This window comes from Hemicordylus capensis, chromosome 5 (assembly GCF_027244095.1).
Source record: "Hemicordylus capensis ecotype Gifberg chromosome 5, rHemCap1.1.pri, whole genome shotgun sequence".
Classification (NCBI taxonomy): Eukaryota; Metazoa; Chordata; class Lepidosauria; order Squamata; family Cordylidae; genus Hemicordylus; species Hemicordylus capensis.
In genome coordinates this window covers 237,012,737-237,035,049 of record NC_069661.1, presented here as the reverse complement: position 1 = coordinate 237,035,049, position 22,313 = coordinate 237,012,737, and the positions used below count along the sequence as shown (strand labels likewise).

The 22,313-nt window shown below is 46.6% G+C and overlaps 1 protein-coding gene across 1 annotated transcript in view; it reads right to left on the bottom strand.

Annotated features, from left to right (window-relative positions):
• WNT5B (Wnt family member 5B) overlaps window positions 1-21,695 on the bottom strand; it is a 156,081-nt gene extending 134,386 nt beyond the window's left edge. The window contains exon 1 of the mRNA XM_053255876.1: window positions 21,299-21,695. Within this exon, the coding sequence (XP_053111851.1) occupies window positions 21,299-21,304 (6 nt within the window). The 5' untranslated portion in view covers window positions 21,305-21,695. The remainder of the gene's footprint in view (window positions 1-21,298) is intronic.
• Between the last annotated feature and the right edge of the window lie 618 nt (window positions 21,696-22,313).

The following is a 22,313-nucleotide window of genomic DNA, read 5'->3' as shown; positions in this document are numbered from 1 at the left end:
AAACAGCTCCAGATGTTATTTAGAGAGTACGGCCAGCCAAAAGGGGTAGTATCTTCTGCATTGGCTGACTGCTTATTGGAACATTTAAAGAAGAATTTGAGCAGGTTGTAGATGAAGATACAGCTTGTGCAAGCTCTCCTTTAAACATTACAACATGCTGCTGGCTGAACACAGAAGAGACTCCACATCTGATGGCAATACTTCTTATATCTAAACCCACTCTTGAATATTTTCTTAGGTTCCACTAAAGGCAAATGAGAAATTGGTTGAGATATTGCTGGCATCTGGATTTTCGTCCAGTTTTTGTTCTAGGCACAGAATCTTGAGGGTAAAAGCAGGATGAATGGAATTTTGAGGAACGTAATCATTAAATCTGATAATGATATGAAACTTTATTACGGCCTCAAACCAGCAACAATAAAAGAATGACATCATTAAATCTAGCATCACTGGTGCATTACTACAACTTGCAAATTTCAACTTGCTTAATGACACATAAGACAGATCGTATCCAGACAAGTGCAAAGTTTTGAACAAAAATTCAGCAAGAGAGCAAACTGATTTTTCTAACAGTTCCCCCCGCTTAGAGCCTATTTGCATATTATAGAACAACAAATCCAGATTAGTCACTAAGTTCATATTTTATCTGGGTTCCTGGACAAATGTACTTGAATGCTTAAACATGCATACATGCATGTAGGATATGCACACTTTCTGTATTTGCTGCAGCAATTGCAATCTGTGAAGATATCTCTAGATGGGGTTACCAGGAAAATGTTCCTGGGTGTTTCAAATCATGTGTGAATGACACCTACACATTTGCTGCAGGAAACAGTGGTGTTTCCTACAGCAATCATCAGGTGTGAAACTGCTCCAGTGAAATGTTGCAACCACTGGAGGATTAATGCATAGGCAAGATAGGCACTTGGCAATGGTGGCAAATTTTGAGGGGTGGCAAACTTGGGTGGGGTCGGGGGACAGTTAAATCTTTTTTTAACCTTCTAAAATGTGGAGAAGGGGGATGGATGGTGGAGGGCAGTGCTCCAGCAGTGCTGGCAGCAGTGAAGAGAGACCAAGGTGGTGGAGGTGGTGGCAAGAGCTCCTTCCATGGGCCTGCTTGTCGCCCAAATGACAGGTCAGGCCATTTTCAGCCCATTTCGGCCCTCTGCACATGCATGGTTTAATATGTAACGTGCCGGCCCCCCACACACACACACAAGCCCTTGAGCCAGAGTGGCAAATGCTTTTTGCCTACAGGTGGCAAAAAAATTAATCCACCCCTGATTGCAAAGATTGCCTACTGCCACCAATTAAATAATTAATCAGGGAGCAGGTTTTGGGGTTCATAGGAAACAGTGGCCTTATACTAAGTCTGACCCTTGGCCCGTCTAACCCAATATTGTTTCATCTGACTGACGGCAGCTGTCCAAGATCTCAAGCAGAATGAACGTTTTCCTAGCTCTGCTGCAGGGTTTCTCTTCAATGGAGAGAGACGCTGGGAACTGAACCAGAGACAGGCTATTTGCAAAGGATGTGTTGCACTGAGCTACAGTCCCTCCACAACAGAGACAGAAGGCCAGGCCAAACAAACCTAAAGCCAAACCAATACCATATGCACTGCAGACAAAACAGTTCATCATCTGAAAAAAACAGAAAGTGAAACTTTAATATGTCTGTCCCTGGAACTGATAGTGGTTGTGTCTGAATTGGGGCTACTACAGACTCTTAATCCTTGATCAGATAAGAAGTTGCTGTTATTAGTAACTGGAAGGACACCATGTATTCCACAAACATCAGTACATCACAGGGCTCTGTCCTAATGTAAAAACATGATGAGGATAACTTATCAACAAGGTTCTTTATGCTAATGCACCCTAATCTTGTGAGTCATGACTCTGGCATGGCAGTGCCTATTAGCCACAGGACAGAAAAATGCAGAGCACAAGTGCTTCAGAAGATCTCTCTAAACCTTTTCAACCAGTGGCTTTCAGGCAGAGTTCCTAGGAACTCTGAAGTTCAAAGGTTTGTTAGGGGCTTCTCAGTTAGAGGATCAATGGTTAATTTATCAGAGAGTTACCCAAGATGTGGAGACAGCCAATGGCTTAGGTAACTTTGAAAGGTGACTAGACAATGGGCGGGAATTTCAAAAAAGCAGTATCGCTCACCTGCAACCTGAAGGGGTACATTCCATTTCACCACCTCATTCTCCGGAACATGTAGATTAGAACCAAGAGAATGGCAGAGGATATTCAGTATTTATGTTCCTTTGACATTTTTATTAAAGTTTTGTTTGGCCATAACAGAACAACACTACCAGCACAAAAATAAAAGCCAAGAAACAGGACTTTCAAAATGACTGGTCATGATAAGAACCACAATTAGCTCAGCAGGCTGCAAATTATCAAAATATATAGTTTATCACCAAAACAATAAAAACATAAGAACAGCACTGCTGGATCAGGCCCAAGGCCTATCTAGTCTAGCATCTTGTTTTACACAGTGGCCCACCAGATGCCACTGGAAGCCTACAGGCAGGAGTTGAGCTGAGGGCTCCCTCCTGCTGTTACTCCCCTGCAACTGGTACTCAGAGGCATCCTGCCTTTGAGGCTGGCCTATAACAGACATATACACACACTATCTATAACAGACAGACAGACAGACACACATACTCAAACCCCAGCCCCACAAAAGACAACACTGGCAGATACACTTCGCTGCAATACATCCATGTTTCAGTTATACTTCTGTTACTGTTGACTAACAGAATTTCAGTTTTTTGTTGCGTTGACCACAAAAACAGTGGGCAGAATACAGTCTAATGCTGTTCTTGCATAAGAATGTTTTGCTCTTAGAATGATTGCTGTTAACCTCCCCCTCCCCTTTGCTGCCTCCAATACTCCTCCAACATATGTCCCCAAGGGTCTTCCAGCCCTCAGGAACATATTTTCACAAACAGCAGCAGAGGGAATTGGGGAGATCAGCAAAAATCATGGCACTAGTGAAACATTCTGATGCAAGGGCAGCATCACTGGACACTGCCCAGTATTGGTAAGAAGCTGTCCTACATGTCTTTGCCTTCTTTCCTTATAAATGGGGCATCTCAACAGTGTAGTAAACAGTGTGGGAACCAGTGCGGTAAATTTTTTACTGAATCATCCCCACAGGTACAAAATCTTATGTTGAACGGAACATCACTACAATGACTATTTAAGACAGGGCTGCACAACTTCAACCCTGCAGCTGCTGTTGGACTACAACTTCCATCATCCCTGACTATTGGCCACTGTGGCTGAGGATGATGGGAGGGAGTTGTAGATCAACAAGAGCTAGAGGGCTGAAGTTATTCAGCCCTCATCTAAGACCACCATGGGCATCTGCTGAAACTGTAAAAGTGCCAGAGATCTCCTGATAGGAAGCTTTGCAGAATCTGTAAAATAGCTCTCATAGCTATGGTTGAATCTGCAGCTGAATTAGAGCATTAACCCCAATGCCAGAACACAACAATGGACCAGACCAGGCATCCAACAGCTTATCTCACTTGGCAGAGCACAGCACTAGCCACACGAACACCAAAGTTCTTGGGAAACGCAAGATCTAAGCAAAGAGACGTTTACATTTTCCTTGATGTAGCCATAAAGTTTTGCCAGGCTAAACTCAAAAGCGACAATTAAGTCAAGGAAACAAAATCTCCAGTTACAAAATGATAGGCACAGAGTTAAACAGCTGCCAAGACTCCTATCTTAAGTGCTGGTGGATCAGGAAAGAAAAGGACACTACCCCTTTGAGGATTTTCCAGAGGTCTGTTTTAGGAGAGCCACATCAGATCACAAGTGGTTATAGATCTCAAACGGTATTTGGGAGGATTCCAGGTTTCACTGCAACATATTTATTCAGAAGGAGAGTTAGCAAATTGGAGGCAGAGGACAGTCCAGAGAGCTGTTTAGTCTCTCTTTACACTGTCCGGGTTTTTTTTAGCTTTTTTAAAAAGAAAAACAAACCAAAGAAGAGGGGGAGAACTGGTTTCCCCAAATCCTCAAGGGAACCAAAATCTGTGTTACATCTGCTGGAGAAAAGGTGTGAGCAGCCAGCCACGGTCAGCCCAAAACAGGTCAGGAAATGCTTCGGCAGCAGCCAGAACCACAACTCAGAACTTGCCACAAGAGAACATGTCAACCAGGGACACAGAAGGCTGGCTGAGGAGTTTAAATTTAGACAAGTAAACATGCAAGGAGGAAGAGTTGGCACTCATTCAGACTCCGCCAGGTAGCAACTACAAGACAAGGGGGTGAAGTAGCAAAGTCACTGAGAGGAGGACAGAAACAGTGGCCTCCTCTCAGCAGAGTTCAAAGATCCTGGAAGGAAAAACATGATGTTGCTACACATCTTCTCAGTAATTAATGCCTAGTCAAAGAAAAAACACATGCCATGACATTTGCACATTCAAAGTTTACTACAGCTAGTTAACAAGCCAGGACATCAAACTAGGATCTTGATATCCAGTTGTTGTTATTTAAATAGCACAGCTATAATTGAATGGGGGATGGGGAAAGAAATGTCTCTGGATCTGGCAGGGTGGGAGGGAAGGCCCTCCAGCTGGGCAACAGTTTGCTCTTTGTTCTTCCCCTCCCGCCTTTTCGATTCACTGGCATGCTGCTGGCTTCTGACTGGAGGATTCATTGTGGCTTCAAATGAGATAACGCCTCTCCAGGAGGGGAGAACTGTCAGGCAGCATCCCTCCCTCTTTCTTTCCTCCTGACTGGTTGGCGCTCAGGTTCAGTCTATTCTTCTCACAGTCTGAAAGACAGGCTCAGCAGTGACGGGCATCAGCCAGCCAGAGAGGAGAGGAGAGGAGAGGAAGAGGGTGGGATGCTTCTTGACACTCCTCTCCCCACCCCTCCTATAGTAGAGAAAGCTGAAACTAAAGGAACTTGGGGACCCTTTTTGAATCCTGCCCTCATTAAAAAGAACAGGGCAAAACTGTAAAAATCATTTCTCTGCTTTTCCCAACACAAAACATTCCTTAGGTTCAGTTTATCTCTAAATCCTGGGGCAAGATCTGGGACTCATATTTCCCATGGAAATTTCTTACGCGCGCGTGTGTGTGTGTGTGTGTGTGTGTACGAGAGGGACAGCGAGAGAGAGAGAGAGAGTGATCGGGCAAATGAAAGACAGAAGTGTTATTGATGTATCATAATATAAGGTGATTTTAGTAGGTACATATTTTTTAAAAATGTTTCTGACGGCAATACATGTGTATGCGAAAGTGTCTGTGGGGGGGGGAGTATGTGATATTATGTGCATAGACACGAGAGAAAGGGTGTGCCAGGAAAGCTTTGTTTTTCACCATGTCCTTACAGTTCTTGTGCAGCAAAGATGTGGTGGAGAGGCAAAGATCAGTGGCCGGGGGGTGGGGATCTTCACTTTTTTGTCCTTATAGGAACATAGAAAGCTGCCAGATACGGAGTCAGACCATAGGTCCATCTAGCTCAGTCAGTCATATACTGGGTCAGTCAGGTCCATCAGGCAGCGGCTTCTCCAAGGTTGCAGACAGGACTCTCTCTCAGGCCTATCTTGGAGATGCTGCCAGGGAGGGAACTTGGAACCTTCTGCATGCAGATGCTCTTCCCACTGGCCCCAACCCTAAGGGGAATATCTTATAGTGCTCATGCAAGTAGTCCCCCATTCATATTAATGAAATAATGAAATAATTCATATTATTATTATTATTATTATTATTATTATTATTTCAATTTCTATACCGCCCTTCCAAAAATGGCTCAGGGCAGTTTACACAGAGAAATAACAAACAAATAAGATGGAACCCTGTCCCCAAAGGGCTCACATTCTAAAGAGAAACATAAGATAGACACCAGCAACAGTCACTGGAGGTTTGTGCTGGGGGTGGATAGGGCCAGTTACTCTCCCCCTGCTAAATAAAGAGAATCACCACGTTAAAAGGTGCCTCTTTGCCCAGTTAGAAGAGGTTAGGAGGGGTGGACCCTGCTTAGCAAAAGGGACAAGTCATGCTTGCTACCACAAGACCAGCTTTCCCAATCTTGCTATGCCCCTGCCTGGTTATGTCTGAATCAAGTCATTGTGACCAGTGTTCCCTGTAACAGGGATTCCCAGATGTTGCCAACTACAACTCCCAAAATCCCCAAGCAAATACCATTGCAGCTGGGGATTCTAGGAGTTGTAGTCAACAACATCTAAGAATCCCTGTTACAGGGAACATTGTGAGCCTAAATAATGCTACTGGAGAGCTGGTCTTGTGGTAGCAAGCATGACTTGTCCCCTTAGCTAAGCAGGGTCCACCCTGGCTGCATATGAATGGGAGACTAGAAGTGTGAGCACTGTAAAATATTCCCCTTAGGGCATGTGGCCGCTCTGGGAAGAGCACCTGCATGCTTGCAAGCAGAAGGTTCCAAGTTCCCTCGCTGGCATCTCCAAAATAGGGCTGAGAGATATTCCTGCCTGCAACCTTGAAGAAGCCACTGCCAGTCTGTGAAGACAATATTGAGCTAGATAGACCATTGGTCTGACTCAGCATATGGCAGCTTCCTATGTTCCTAATAGGAAATGATAGAGAATTATCATAGGTCTTCTGCATACAAGGTATGTGCTCTAATATTGAGCCATGGCCCCCTTTCAGGTGTGAAAAAGATAGTCTAGAGGAAATATAAAATCACAGTTCAGAGTTATACCATTTTGGGAACATTTGTTGAAAAGCGGCATATAAAGATTCGTTGTATTCGTATTATCCTTAAATCTTGGGGGACTATTTTCTCAATAACTTCATTATAATCCTTTTTGTGTTTTCCAGAATGCTACATGTGTTGTAAATTCCCATGTCATTTGAAGTATAATTTTTCAGTTAGGTCCTTAAATGGTTTTCATCATGTTGCTACAATGCTGGGTTTTCAAAAAGCTTTCACCACTTTGTTCAGAAACTTAATACATTCCAGGGATGTGCAGTCCTTTGATGTATAAAGCACAATGGGCAACAGCCAAAGCAAAAAACCACGGGCGAAATGAACACATTTGCACTAGTGGAAGTTGTTTGCTTAGTTGGGCTTTAAAAAACTGGGGATTTCCAGAATTGAGCCATTGTGCTGTAATGCTCTTGTGCAAATGTCTCCATTAAAACAACTGAGGCATCTTCAATTGGGCAACAAAACTAATATGTTGTTGCACACAAAACTAGTTGAAGAACAAGCTCCAGAATGTAGCACAATAGTTTTGTGCCGGTGCAGGATCCTTCCTCAAGCACAGTAGCGCAGCTGGGGGTGAACACCTCCCCCCATGTTTGCTGCCCTCCCTGGTGGCCCTGCTGGTGCATTTTTTTGTGCATGCAAACCATCCACACCCTTGTATGTCAAATCAATCGCACGAGAGCCCCAGAAGGCCCGCACTGGCATTCTGGATGTCATTTCCCAGCTGGCACTTCACTGTCAGCTGGGAATGAGCCCCAGGGGGTTTGCACTGCCCTTCTGGATCTCTGGCCACACCCTCTTGTATGTGACATAGCATGCAGGGGCATGGCCAGAGCCCCAGAAGGGCCTTGCAGTGCGAGTCCTCTGGAGCAGGGCAAACGGGTTCAAAGAACCTGGGCTGTGCCCAATCAGGGGCCACGCATTGTGGCCCCGACAGCCCCCTGCGTCTGATGTCAGAGAGGGTGGTGCTGGTTTAGCTCCCGAGCATGGGCCGCGCGGCCCCCGTTCAAGAGTTAAATGGCCGCTGTGTTCACGACGCAGCCAGGAGCTGCTCTTCCCTGCCTTCAAGGCAGCAAAGAGCTGCTCCTGGCTGCACTGCAAACACGGCGCCAGCCCCAGTCTAGCTCCCAAAGGGGTAATTCAGTGGCTGCGAATGCAGTGCCGGCCAGACTCCAACTCCTGAACGGAGCCACGCAGCTCCGTTTGGGTGCCAGACCACGCCCCCCCCACGTCTGATGACAGACGTGGGATGAGCAGGTCCACCGCCACCGCAAACGGGCCACTGCGGTCAGGCTCCGCACCTGCTCCGGAGCCCACTTCCCAGCCGTGCTTATTGCTGGGTGCCAGTGTTTCCTCTAACAGGGATTCCCAGATTTTCTTCACTACAACTCCCAGCATCCCCAGTTGCAATGGCCTTTGACTGGAGATTATGGGAGTTGTAGTCAACAACATCTGGGAATCCCTGTTACAGGGAACACTGCTGGGTGCATATTTTGTTCATTCCCTTCCTAGCACTGAGAGAGAACAAACAAAACATGTGCAGCTAGCAACGAACACGGCTGGGAAATGATGACCCTCCGGAACCCAGGGAAGGGGTGAGCCAGGTGGTCCCCAAGAGCTGGGTGACTCAGGTTCTTTGAACCCCTCTGCCCTATTATAGCTTAACCTCTGCCAAAGCGGTCTGTTGTTATGGAAGTCATCTACTATCTTTAAACAAAGTGCTTTGAGATCTTCCATCTTAGAAGATCTTCCATATTAGAAGAATTATATCAGACAGTATGGGAGAATAGCATTTTTAACTTGTGCTAAACAGGAAGATTCTTACTAAATAGAGACAGGTTAAAAGAAATTAACATGTATCTGTTGGAGATGGAGTTCCAGTACACTGACCTTTTGCACCAACTATATGAATGACCACTAGGGGCACTAGAAGCAGAGGTAGCTGATGAAGGTCTCCTTACCTGTCCCTGCTTGCCTCTGCTCTGTGACCCCTGCTTTGACCCCTCAGGTACTTCCTGCAGCGAGTCAGTCCTCTTCCTTTCCTCCTAGAGAGAAGATTGAAACATCTCTCTCTCTCCCTCTCTCTCTCTCTTCATTATGTAGCTGATAGATAGGATAGGTCTTTCCTATCTCAAATGTACTTCACCAATAAATCAATTTAGCTTAGACTCTACAGTGATCTCCATGAGTGTTACTTAAATAGCTGCAACAACTAAACTCTGAACGCTGTAACTGGAGTGCTAGCTTCCTTGGTGCTTTGCTAAATAATCACAAACCCCAACACTATCCTTCATACAAATACAAACCACAGCCAATATAAACAGCTCCATTTTGTAATACTGTACAGGGATGGTAAGCAAACCTGATGATATCTGTGAGCTATAGCTTTGTTTCTCAGAGCACAGACATACAGTGCAATCTTGTGCAAGTTTACCCAGTAATAAGTCCTACTCTGTTCAACTACACGTACTCTTATATAACTGTAGATTTAGAATGGTTTAATAGTAATTTGCTCTCCCAGGAAATCCTATGAGCTGCAGTTCCCAGGATGAGGGTGGGGATTAGGGATCTTTAATCGAATTCTGAATGCACTCATCAAACTAACTTTCCCAGGATTTTTTGGAAGAAACCATGAAAAACTGGTACAAAATCAATATAGCATTGTAATGAACATACAGTATGCTCTTGAGTCTTTCAGCATGATCAAGCAAAATGTGCATTTTATACACATACACCAAGTGATTTATTTTTCAGTGAAATCAACACATTAAATGGGAGACAGCCTTGCTGCAGGGGGTGTAGCTGTGTTGTTTGCTCCCCCAACCCACACACACTCTTTTCAAAAAATCTGAACATTTAATGTCTACGATGAGTTGCAAAACAGGAGAGCCCATAGCCACTGGAAAAAACAAAACAAAACGAACCAGTCCCCCCACGCATTAAAACTAAAAGTCTGCCAAATGCCATGGATACTGCTGCTGCAGGGTGAACACCTTGAGACTGCTTGTCATTCCAAACATCTGGCTTCATATGTAGACGATAGATAGATAGATAGATAGATAGATAGATAGATAGATAGATAGATAGATAGATAGATAGTATAAATAAATAAAATCTAAAAGGAAAAATTCTGGCTAGATATGCATTCCGCTAGTCTCAACCAGGGGAGTAGGCAGACTACAGAGAATTTTATGAAACAAAATTAAAAAGCAAAAGGTTCACGAAATGGTTCAAATGTGAAGGAAGGGAGCCATATTGCCAGACACTAAATTGCATCCCAACCAATATCCAATAGGTCCTAATCACATCACAATCACACAGCAATGCACTGGAGTGCAGAATTGTTGTATTTTCCCAAATAAAGAATGTTGGGTGCAATCCAACTAAAACGAAACACTTTTAAATCCAATTTATTTTCGTAAAAGAGACTGAAACATGAGCTTTTCCACTATAATAAAGGAGACTTACAAATGTTTAATATCAGCAGGTTAGTGATTTGACGTGAAATATGTTTGCGACAAAACCATTACATCAAGGGAAGATGCACAAATCATGCACACAGTGAAACAGAAGTGCATTTATTGCGTGTGCGCACACACACACACACACACACAGAGTTATCGTGCAGAAAACCTCTTAATGCTTAGCCTATTATCAATCAGACAGCAGACACTGTTTTTTGGAAATCCTTAAGTTAGAGAATTGAAGTGACAATGGATAGGAAGTGGCTTTGAACCGTCTTAAAACAATGGGAGATCAAAGTGCAAAGAATAAAAAAGATGAGAAAAAGAAGTAGACAAAATCTTTACAACTGCACTTTAGTGAAGGGTTAACATCATAAAATGGAAGTATGGAGCAAGAGCGAAGATAGCCAAAGAAGATGTGCTGTATAGTATTTCATCCACAAGATGAACAAGGAAGGTACCCCTTTCCAAAGAGGAGGAATCGCTTTCTGACACCCTTGGGAACAGAAACATGAGAGGTGAAGCCTGGGAACGCAGGAAATCTGAGGCTGGAGTAAAGCCAGTTTGCCTGTACAATTTTACCTCTTACTCCGAACTGGCACTTGGATCTCACAAAGTTTCCCTCTTCATATACTATTCCAATTTCTTTGACAGAAGAAATGAAAACCAGCTTTTATTAATTGCTGGCGTGTATATATATATATATATATATATATATATATATATATATATATATATATATATATATATTCTGTATGCATAGCCTGTTTTCTTTTTGGCTTTTTAGACCCTTGGTAACTCCATAAACCTCAGCCTGACATCAACCATAAGGGCTATCTGATGTATCCAACAAATATTATGGGGCTGTTCATATGAAGATATGCAAACAATTCCTTATGCACCAGACAAGGGTTCTGATAAGAGGTCTGTGTGATGTTTTAGAACAGGGGTTTCCAAACCTGGGTCTTCCAATGTAGTTGGACAACAACTTGCATCACTCCCAGCCACAATGACAGATATTATGGGGCTGTTCATATGAAGATATGCAAACAATTCCTTGTGCACCAGACAAGGGTTCTGATGAGAGGCTTGTGTGATGTTTTAGAACAGGAGTTTCCAAACCTGGGTCTCCCGATGTAGTTGGACAACAACTTGCATCACTCTCAGCCACAATGACTGGCCATTGTGGCTGGAGATGATGGGAGTTGCAGTTCAACCACATCTGGGGACCCAAGTTCGGGACGGGAGACCCTGTTCTAGAAGAGGGATAATAACTTACAACTTGTGAACCTGAATCTGGCCCACCGCGTAATTTGATTTGTCCCCTGGATGTGTAACCAAACCAAACCAAGAGTTTGAAAGCACGTTTCTGCACGTGTATCTCTAAGGTGGATAAGGACTTGTGTGCAACTGGGTGCTGTACACATGATTCTTCAACCCCAGCAGCCAGAGTTTTCCACACGTTTTCCAGTAAACAATGCTGGACTCCTCCCAATGTTCAGAATGGGAGAGCAGGAGGCGGGATTCAGTTCCCCCAAACCCAGCCAAACATCTGACCAGCAGGATTTTGGATGCTTTACAAGGCCATGAACACATAGCCCCAGCCGTTCCACTTGTATACTGTTGAATCAGGGTTCCTGTGTCCCAGTGCAGAAATGGAGACGCATATGAATTAAAGGACCTTTCAAGTCAATCTGCTTTTAGCACAATGAATGCAGAATCATTACCCGTTTGTTACGCATAGTCAGAATAACTTGGCTCAGATTTTTGCAGAGAAGATGGCAACGACTGGTTTTAAAATGCAGCCTGATCCAGTGTTCGCATGCTTGGGAATATATGTCAATAACCAGGGGATGCATTATAGAGATTTTCTCACTTGCTGTATAACAGCAGACAGGATGGAACTCGCACACCTCTAGAAGGGTTTATCATTGCCAGTCACCAAACAATGGTATAATTGAAAAGTGTTTCCCAACCTTTTTCATCCCAAGGCACACTTACAGGCTTTTGTTTTGTTTTTTAAACGGGGCACACTGGCCCCCAGCCCAGACAAACCACAATATTTATGCTTCCTTCCTCACTCTGAGTTAGTTCTAAAAGTGGAGAGTTTAAACTCCCCACTTTTGGAGTTGACTAGCCCCATAATGCACCGAGAAGGACACACCTCTCTTGGTGCATAAGGGAATAAGTCAGCTCCAAAAGCGGTCACTTTAATAACTGAGATCACACCAGCATGTCCTTTAATGAAAGCAGGGCAGGCGCCTTCTCACTGCAGCCCTAACGTGATTGAGTGTAGGAGCCATTGTTCACCTGAACCACACACACCACACACACTGCATGGGAATTGGGATGACCACCAAGGAAAACATCCAGGTTTTTTCTCTATTATTTGGAAAGGCCCAAAATACAAGGAAAGGTATTTGTAAACATGAACACAACTCAACAGAAAGTGGGGAAGACATGTAGCACCTGTGTGTATTTTGAATGAAAACTGTTCAGTTTTGCAAAAGAAATTGGGGAAGGGAGGACAAAGGCCAATGTCAGAAAGATGCAAGGTTATTGCCTCTCTTTATCACCATTCTATTCTAGGAGCTGTCCTGAGCATTAGACATTAGGGACGTGCGAATCGGCTCGAGGTTGAGCCAGTTTGCCATCGAACTTGGCCTGTTCAATGGCTAGCCCTCAAGCCAAACAGGCCCCGGTTCGGTTCAGTTTGACTTTGGGCCGAACCACCTGGGCCGGCTTGGGGGTTCAAGAAGGATTTTAAATTTTATTTTAAATTCACTGCCGGGTCCAGGTCATCTGGCGGCCTCCGGGGAGGTGCCCAAGTCAGGCATACAAATGGCCAGTGCACTTGTGCAACGGCCTTCAAAATGGCCACCACAAGCCAGGAAAGGGCCAGAAAGGCCCGAAGAAGACATAGGGGAGACCAGCAGAGGAAAGGGGAACCTTCTGAGATTTCCCTGCAGCTGCGGCAGCACCCGCCCAGAGGCCGCCGGTTGGCGCCAGACCCCCCGGACTTGGCAGTGAGTTTTTAAAAAACACACACACACATGTTTTTACTTCTCAAACCCCCCAGCTGAGCCAGGGGGTGTTCAGGGGTGTGCAAAACCAAATATGCCTGGTCTGGTTCAAGTCCAGTCCAGAATCGAACTGAACCAGCCAGGTTTTTTTCAAATTTATTAATTTATTTATTTATTTAACATTTTATATCCCTCTCTTCCTCCAAGGGGTCCAGAGCGGTGTACTATATACTTAAGTTTCTCCTCACAACAACCCTGTGAAGTAGGTTAGGCTGAGAGAGAAGTGACTGGCCTAGAGTCACCCAGCTAGTATCACGGCTGAATGGAGATTTGAACTCAGGTCTCCCCGGTCCTAGTCCAGCACTCTAAACACTACACCACACTGGCACACCCCTATTAGATATTGAGCAAACATATTTATGTGCAGGCACTCAAAAGGATAGTTGTTCATGCTTGAATCCACCAAAAGGCTCAAGTTGCATCACGTTGATTTGAGCAAGCATGGATATTTATTGGCACAGGTGGTGGTGGGGGGGTTTGGGATTTCACGAACACAGGGTTCCCAGCTTTGAATCTCTACATGTGGTTGGGCTACAACTTCCATTATCCCCAGTCACAATGGCCTCCAGATGGGGATGATGGGAGTTGTAGTCTAATGATCTCTGGGGTCCCAAAGTTGGGAACCTCCCCCCACTAGCACATAAAAGCAAAATCTACAGATAGAACCTGAACGAAGGATTTCTGGATTATGGAAAAGAAATGAACAACTGCACAAAACATCTATATTTGTAAAAAAGTATTGATGTCATCATATGATATTGAAATAAGACCTGTATGAACCCACCACATGCACACTTGAAAAACACAATGTGGTGCCCAACACTTTCATGTACCCACTCCTCAGGGTGAAAACTAGTGTGTATTTTACAGGTTTCTTGTAACCTGAGGTGTAGCTGGAGGAGGACACCAACAGTCCAACAGCTCTAGTAGAGACCTGAATTAGTGGCATCTCCAGAGCGCCTCCAAAGAGAAGAACATACCACTGCTTGTCCACTTAGCAGGGTTTGCAACAGCCGCACATATAGACCCTGATGTGTGGGTGTTTGGAAGTGTGCTGGCAAGCACCACTAGACAACCGCATCCTCAGACAGAGCAGAACCCAGGAACCCAAGGGAATGTACGAATACGAATCATATTTATATACTGCTTTTCCACAAAAGTTCCCAAAGCAGTTTGCAGAGAAATAAATAAATAAATGATAATTAGTAATATAAATTAAATAATTTAATTTATAACTCACTTAACCCATGCAGAGCGTCTGCGCACTGGTACTTGATTGCTCCCCTCACCCCCTGCCACAGCCCCCCCTCACCTCAGAGATCTCTCCACCCTCACCTGAGCCGCATTCCTGCTGCTGTCCCTCCTCCTCCATCCCATTGCTTCCATCCCCCTCACCCCTCTTGGTCAGCGTTGCTGGTGCTTATTGGCCAAGCTGCAGCCCCTTATCCCCAGAGACCTCTCCACCCTCACCTGAGCCCTGCTCCTCACTGGAGCAGCAGCAGCAGCTGAATGGGCCCTTCCTTGCTGCTGCCACCGCCATGGCCGTTGGTTCCCCTCAGGCCGCTGATAGGCTTGGGCCCGTCCTTCACCCTTCCTTCTTTCTCTCTTCCCCTCCCTTTTTTCCTTCTCTCTCTCTCTCTCTCCTTCACTCGCTCTTCCCCTCTGTCTTTCTTCCCCTACCATCTTTTTTCTTTCCCTCTCTCTCTTCCTGAGGTAACAGATCTTGTTTATCTTGCTTCCTCCTCTAATTCATACAATGACAGCCTCCTTCTCCTTAAGGGGCTCTTTCCTCCCTCATGACCCCTCTCTTCGCAGACCCCTGCCCACTATCCTTGTAGATATAGACTCCTCTCCTCTGCAATCAAGAACATCTTCCATCCAGTAACAGTTGCATTCTAACTGACCTTAACCATCACAGGCTCCTCCTCTCTATCTGCATATTGAATCCCCACTGCCCAATCACCACAGTGCTTCTGCTCGCAAACTCTCGCGAGAGCTGCCACACACAGGATTAGCCACGGATATGCCTTAGAGATTATATATAGAGATAATAAATATTTTTATATATAAATAAATAATCACCCTGAAGCCTCCCTGGGTGCAGAAGTAGAGCCTTGTACTGTCTTTGTTTGCTTCCTATGTATCCCACATAAGCCTCTGCCTCCCAGCTTGCTACCCTCCACAGTTTCTGGCCATCCGTCTTTTATACAACCACCAGAGGAATACCTCCAAGTGTAGAATGCTTCCTTATCACACACTGGCAACCAGCTTCATCATGGAATTCCATGATAATGGAAGGGGCTGGGAGTGGCTGCAGGCTGGGAGTACTGAAGATGTAGGGCCGGATGGCAACTGGGAATTCCATGATGAATACATAAAATCAACGAGTTGGAGGTGGCCTGAATAGGCTGTCCAGTACAAGCTCATGCTCAATGCAGGAAATCCAGACCAAGCCAACAGATGTCTGCCCAGCCTCTTCTTGAACCCCTCCAGCAAGGGAGAACCCACCCCACCCCTGGTAATTGGTTCCTTTGTCAAATTGCTCTTATCATGAACATGTTTTTCCTAATGTTCAACCAAAAACTTCCCTCCTGAAACTTAAGCCCATTAGATCTAGTTCTGACCTCAGGGGCAGCAGAGAATACATCTTTATCTTCTTCTGTGTCACAGCCCTTCAGATATTTGGAGTGTTATCATGTCTTCCATTCCCCAGACTAAACATACCCAGCTTTTTGCATCTTTTCTCACAGGGCTTGTTTTCCATACACCACATTATCTTTGTTGCCCTGTGCCTCAGATCTTCTTCTAATGTGTCTACATCTCCGCACAACACTTAAGGACATAGCACTCCAAATGAGGCCTGACTAGTGCACAATGAACTGGAATGTTTTCTTCTTGTGACTTGGAAACTATGGTTCTCATTCATGCAGCCTAAAATCACATTAGCCCTTTTTGCCGCTGCATCACATTGCTGACTCATGTTCGGTTTGTGATTAACTGCAATTCCAAGATTATTTTCACATGTGCTACTGTCAAGCCAAACATCCCCATCCTATACCTGTGCATCTGCACATGTGCACACACCCTAGTACAAAGCTTTGGATTCATTTCTGTTGGGTTTCATTTGGTTCCATTTCAGCTCAATTTTCCATTCTGTCCAGGTCATTTAGAATGTTATTCCTGTTCCCCGAGATGTTAGCTATCCTTCCCAGTTTTGTGTCATCTGCAAACTTGATGAGGATTCCCTCCACTGCTTCATTTAAGTCACTGATGAAGCTGAAGAGCACTGAGTCCAAGCCAGAGACAAGCAGCACCCCACTCAAAGCAGCCCTCTCGTTTGATAAAAAGCCAATGATGAGCACTTTTTGAGCATGGTTTTCTGATCAGTTGTGCATCTACCTACTGGTATTATCATCTAGCCCACATGTGATCAGTTTCTAACCAAAATGTCATGGAGAACTCTGCCAAATGCTGTGCTGAAATCAAGACAAACTACATTCACAGCATTCTGACTATCCACTAAGCCACTAACTAACCCAATTTTTAATATGTGGTAAGATTACTCCATCAGGGATTCCTCACAAATCAATGCTGCTGACTTCCACTACACGTTGCATTGTCATCAAGACACATACTTTTGACTGTTTCATAATTTGTTCTACTATCTTCCCTAGATTCAAAGTCAGACTGACCAGTCTGTAGTTTCTCAGATCCTCCTCCCCCCCACCCACATTTTGATGGCTGGGGCAACATTAGGTCATCTCCAGTTTTGTTGCACCATGATTGCTCAAAGATGGTGCTAAAGAATGCAAGTAAAACAAATATTGTGGCACCATAAAGACTTAAAATCTAGTTCTCACTGCAGTGGTAAACCTGTGCCTGAGTTGTACCAGGGCCAGCGTGGTGTAGTGGTTAGAGTGCTGGACTAGGACCAGGGAGACCCAAGTTCAAATCCCAATTCATCCATGAAACTAGTTGGGTGACTCTGGGCCAGTCACTTCTCTCTCAGCCTAACCTACTTCACAGGGTTGTTGTGAAAGAGAAACTCAAGTATGTAGTACACCGCTCTGGGCTCCTTGGAGGAAGAGCGGGATATAAATGTAAAAATTAAAAATATATATATTCAGATTGTAGGTACACGAGTGAATTGTCCTCCATACAAAAACATTCCCCTTACGTAGAAAACTAGGGATTGGGAAGGTTTCTAGCCTAGTCTTCTCCAGACAGGCTAGTTTACTATGTGCAGGGGTTTTTTTTCTTCCTTTTTAAAAAAAATATATAGTGGGAGAAGCATTTATACATGTGAGCTGCCACCTAGAGTCTGAAGTGGTACGGTCCAGACACAGATTTACCACCTCAATGAGAACTAGGCCTAACTGGTTTATTGTGATGGGAGCTTTTGTTGGCAAGACCTAAATCCAACAGGAGGTTAACAGCTGAGGTGCAAAGACTCAATAAGGAGTAGACTCATTTGAGGAAAGGAGACCTTATTATTCCTCTGTGTGGCTCCCGAATAGTTAGGAAGTTTGGTTGCACCTCAAACACACAGCAAGTAGTAGCATTCCCACATGGAGCATTAACCACACCTTTGTTAATTAAGTTGATGCGGCAGAGAATGCAAACACCATAGCCTATTATGGATATACAAGAACAGGTGCTGGCGTCCATGTATTTTGTGTGTGTACAAAGCAGAGTTGATTTGATTTATCACAATCTAAATCACAATCTAAGTCACTTCACAGAAGGACCCAATTTTAATTATCTAAATCACAATTTCAGTTACTAGTCAGGAAGATTCTATTTTTTATCTATCATTTTCTATAAAAAGTACATTATAATAGAAGTCTAATATAACCTTAATACATATTTAAAGATAGATGTAGGTTTCATTATTAGAAGGTAGGTACACACACTTCTCAAAATGCTGTTTCATTTGGGCAACCAGGCCTTGCATTTCATTGTTGCACAGTTTGCATTTCGCACACATGCCTTTCTTACCCACAAGTACAAGGACTTCATTAAAATATTCCCAAATGGGGTCTCCCTTATGGTCTGCTGCCATGACAGTTGTTTTCCCCCTACAATGGAGGATACACTCAGAAAACGTTACCTCAGGATTGGATGTATATTTTATCTTCACTTTTGGTTTCACTTTCTATTCCGCTCCCCCTTCCCCACATTTATATCCAGATTCCTCCTCCTTGCTCAGATCTACTCCATCCCCCCAAATCCTCTATTATTTCTTCGACCTTTTTTGTCTTTGCACTTGTGGGTGGGGGGCAAGGGCTTGACTGCATATGTGTGTATGTGAGTGTCTGCATACTGTATGTACACCACCTGCAGAATAGGACTGATTAGGTCTGTTATCTCTCATCCCCGCATACTGCTGTTAATATGTTCATAGATTATCATTACAAGTTATGATTAATATTAATGAAGATATCTTTGACCTAGGTTCTTTATAGGTCATTTTTCAAAATCAATTTAAAATTTTAAAAATCTGATGTAAATTTTTAAAAATTCAATTTTTTAAAATCATTTTTATCAACCCTAGTACAAAAGAAGAAAGGTGTGTATTTACAGGTTGGACAAGAAGAGAAAAGGAGTGTGGTAGAAGTATAAAAAATTGCATTTGGAAAGTGTCACTAGGCAGGCTGAGGCATCCGTCATAGTAGACACATAATAATGGCATACACAGATCAGTAATGACATATGTAGAGACCTTCACCCAAACCAGCTCTGGTTTACACTCCAAATCCAATTAGCCGAATACAGCTGGGTTTTCAGACTACTGTCACATCATCCAGTTCCCTGGTGCTTGTCTTAATATCCGTCTTATGAAGATGTGGAGACAGCCAACAACCTGGATGGCTTTAAGAAGGGTTTGGATCACTTCATAGAGGAGAGCTCTATCAATGGCTACTAGTCGGAGGGCTATAGGCCACCTCCAGCCTCAGAGGCAGGATGCCTCTGAATACCAGTTGCAGGGGAGTAACAGCAACAGAGAGGGATGCCCTCAACTCCTGCCTGTAGGCTCCCTGTGGCATCTGTTGGGCCACTGTGTGAAACAAGATGCTGGACTAGAAGGGCCTTGGGCCTGATCCAGCAGGGCTGTTCTTATGAAGAGTTCTGGAGAGCTCAAATGCTTGCTTAAGCTTTTTCAGTCATTTGGATTGGTCCTAGTAAAGGTCTTATCAGATTGTGCCTTTGGGCTTGCTTCTAATGACCAATTTGGCCATCTATGATAGTTTCAGTCTACATTGACTGAATCTGGTCTGAGTTGCCTTGATTTCTCCAACCCAATGGATTAGGAAGGGCAGGGCGGAGTTCTCAGACTTGGTCCCCAGAAGCTGCTGGACTACAACACCCATTGCCCATACACACTTTGGGGACTCAGGCCCCAGGGTTGAGAATCCCTGCATTGGAGACTCGGGTTTCCAAGGCTATCCTGCCAAGGGCAGAAATTAAGGTACTGGGAGGGGGAGGGGAGCAAGACAGAATAGCAGAAAGAACTACATTACTCTCCTTCCTTGAATGCCTAGAGAGGCAGGAGTATCCATCTGGGATCTAAAGAGAGCAGCAGCTGCCAGCCCCTTTCCCTCCGAGGCTGTGAACTGCTCTCCTCGAGGTGAGGCGTTCAGTCATCACCTTGTTAAACTTCTGGACAGGGCGACCACCCAAGTGTCCTGCCTTCAGAATGGGCTGAACAGGGCAGCTGCGCATCAGCAGAAGGAGGACCCCATCCCTCAGGCCAAGGCCCCCAGGCGGCAGCAGCAGCAGCAGAAGGGGAGATGACTGTTAGGAGGCAAAGCTCTCTTTGTCAGGGCACCTGAAGACTGCGAAGTGGGCAGGGAGGGAAAGCCTTGGGGGAGGCTTTTTGCCCGAGAGACTCTGGGGGAAGGGGAAGGGAGACTCACACCCACACACCCCTTTCAAGTCCACTTTGATCTGTAGTGTGCAACTGGCAAGCTCACCTACGGACCCCCACTTCTGTGCAGATTCATCCCCCTGCTCATGCGAAGCAGCAGCAGCAGCGGCCGCCAGGATTTAAGATTTAAAAACTGAGCGTCACGGGGGCTCAAGCCTGCCTTCCTGGGAGACGCACGCTATGGTGGCAGCGGGTTGCGGTTCCTCCTTGGCACTCTGCACACCCCAGGGATGTCGCTGCAAATGCAGAAGGGCAGGCGCTCTGGGGGACAGGACGACCCCCATGGCCAGCCCCCACCCCACCCGCCAAAGAAGCCGAGAAGTACCGGCGCTCCGTCCCTGCGGGCCCCCGCACACCCTCCTAGGCACTCTTTCCTTGTAACTCGTGCACGCGCAAGGGCTGGGACCCTCCAAACAAGCCCGGGGGCCCGAATAAGACACAAGGAAATGGCAACCAGGCGTGCACTCCGAACTAAGCCCCACCGAGTTCGACGGGACTCGCCGCCACACAAAAAACCTACGCAGGTTTACTCAGAGGCGGCAGCAGCAGCAAGTCCCCACTGGGGCTGACTCTCTTTCTCCCGGGTAAGAGCGCGCAGCAGAGGATGGCAGCCTCCGTCCGCTCGCGCTCCAAGTCTGTCTGCGCGCGGAGGGCTGCCTGCCTGGACGGCTCCCTCGCCCGCCGCTGCTCTCGCGGCCGCCCTCCTGCTCCGTAACAAACGCAGCCCTTGTCTGGCCCGAGCCAAGCTGTTCGCCTCAAGGGCGCCCAAGGGAGCTGCTGCAACACGCGTTTGGTTTCTGTGGAGGCAGACCGCGCGGGGGAGGGGGCGCGCTTACGAACACGTGAACGTGGGGAGGGGGCGAAGCTTCGTCTCAGCAAACCTCGCCTCAAGGGCAACACAGCCAGATATGCACACGCGCGCCCCAAAACGACCGCCCCCCAAGACCAAGCGGGGCTGTTCTCCTCCGTCCTGGGGCTCTTTGGATGGCGGGGCTTCCCCCAGCCCGGCGGGCAGTGACAGCAGCACCGCAAACTGACCTTCCTTCCCGCCTGGCCCACCCACCGGCCCCCGCCCGCTCCAGCGCTCGCCCAGGCAGCGGCGCCCCCTACCTGCATCTCGGGGACTTCCAGCCCTGCGACGTCGACGGCGGCGACAAGTTTTGCCTCCCCCCTCAAGTTAGTCCCGGCGCTGCGCGAGCAGCAGCAGCAGGTGAGTCCGTCGCCCTCTTCTTCGGCGGCCAGCCAGGGCAGGGCAGCAGGGGCCAGCGAGGTCCTGCCCCGTCGTCGCCGTCCGCCCCTCCTCCTGCTGCTAATCGCGCCCCTCCAGCGGGCTGCTGGACCCGACCCGCTCGCAGAGCAGCTGCTGCCACCACAGTCCTAGTCGGCTAAGAGCGGCAGGAGGCATCCACCGACGCCGTCGCTCCCGCCCGCCCAAGGCGACTGGGTGGCTCTCTCGCCCCGGCTGCTGGAGGGATTGTGCGCCAGACAACTCGGGCCGGAGAGCTGCTGTTGGGCGGCGGCGGCGGCAACAGCGACGGACGGCGCCGAGGAGTGTAGTAGTGCAAAGGGGTCGGAGTAAGGCGAGCCGATCCCGGGGCTCCAGCAACCCTCCGCCCCGCCTCCCCCCACGCCCCGTGCCCGCCTCCCTCCCTCCCTCCCAAACACCCCCCACCCACCCTCTGCCCGCCCCGTGCCGCCGCAGCGCCGGAGATGGCACCCCACCCGGGGCATCTCCCTCCTCCCCCCGCGGCCGCTTTCATCCCTCCTCTTCCTCCCTCTCCTCCAAGCTCAGCTTGCTTGCCCTCGCCTGAAATCGCACCTCCTAGAACACCCCCTTCCTAGCCAGGGGTGCCCCCCACTCTTCAACACCTCAGCCCCTCAATTAAGGATGCCCCTAGAAATGCGACTGCCTACCCCCTGCCCTGGGACAGCGCTTTCCCGGCCCATCCGAGGTCCTCCCACCCCCTCCACACCTGGTCTTGCTTCCCCGTCCCCCCCTTCTTACTCCTCTGCCCCCCACAAATATGTACACACCACCCCCAAAACTCAATCGTTCCTTCCCTGGAACACTCAGCTCAATTTTCCACGCTCCAGGATACTCTTAACCTTTTTACTAGCCTAGAGC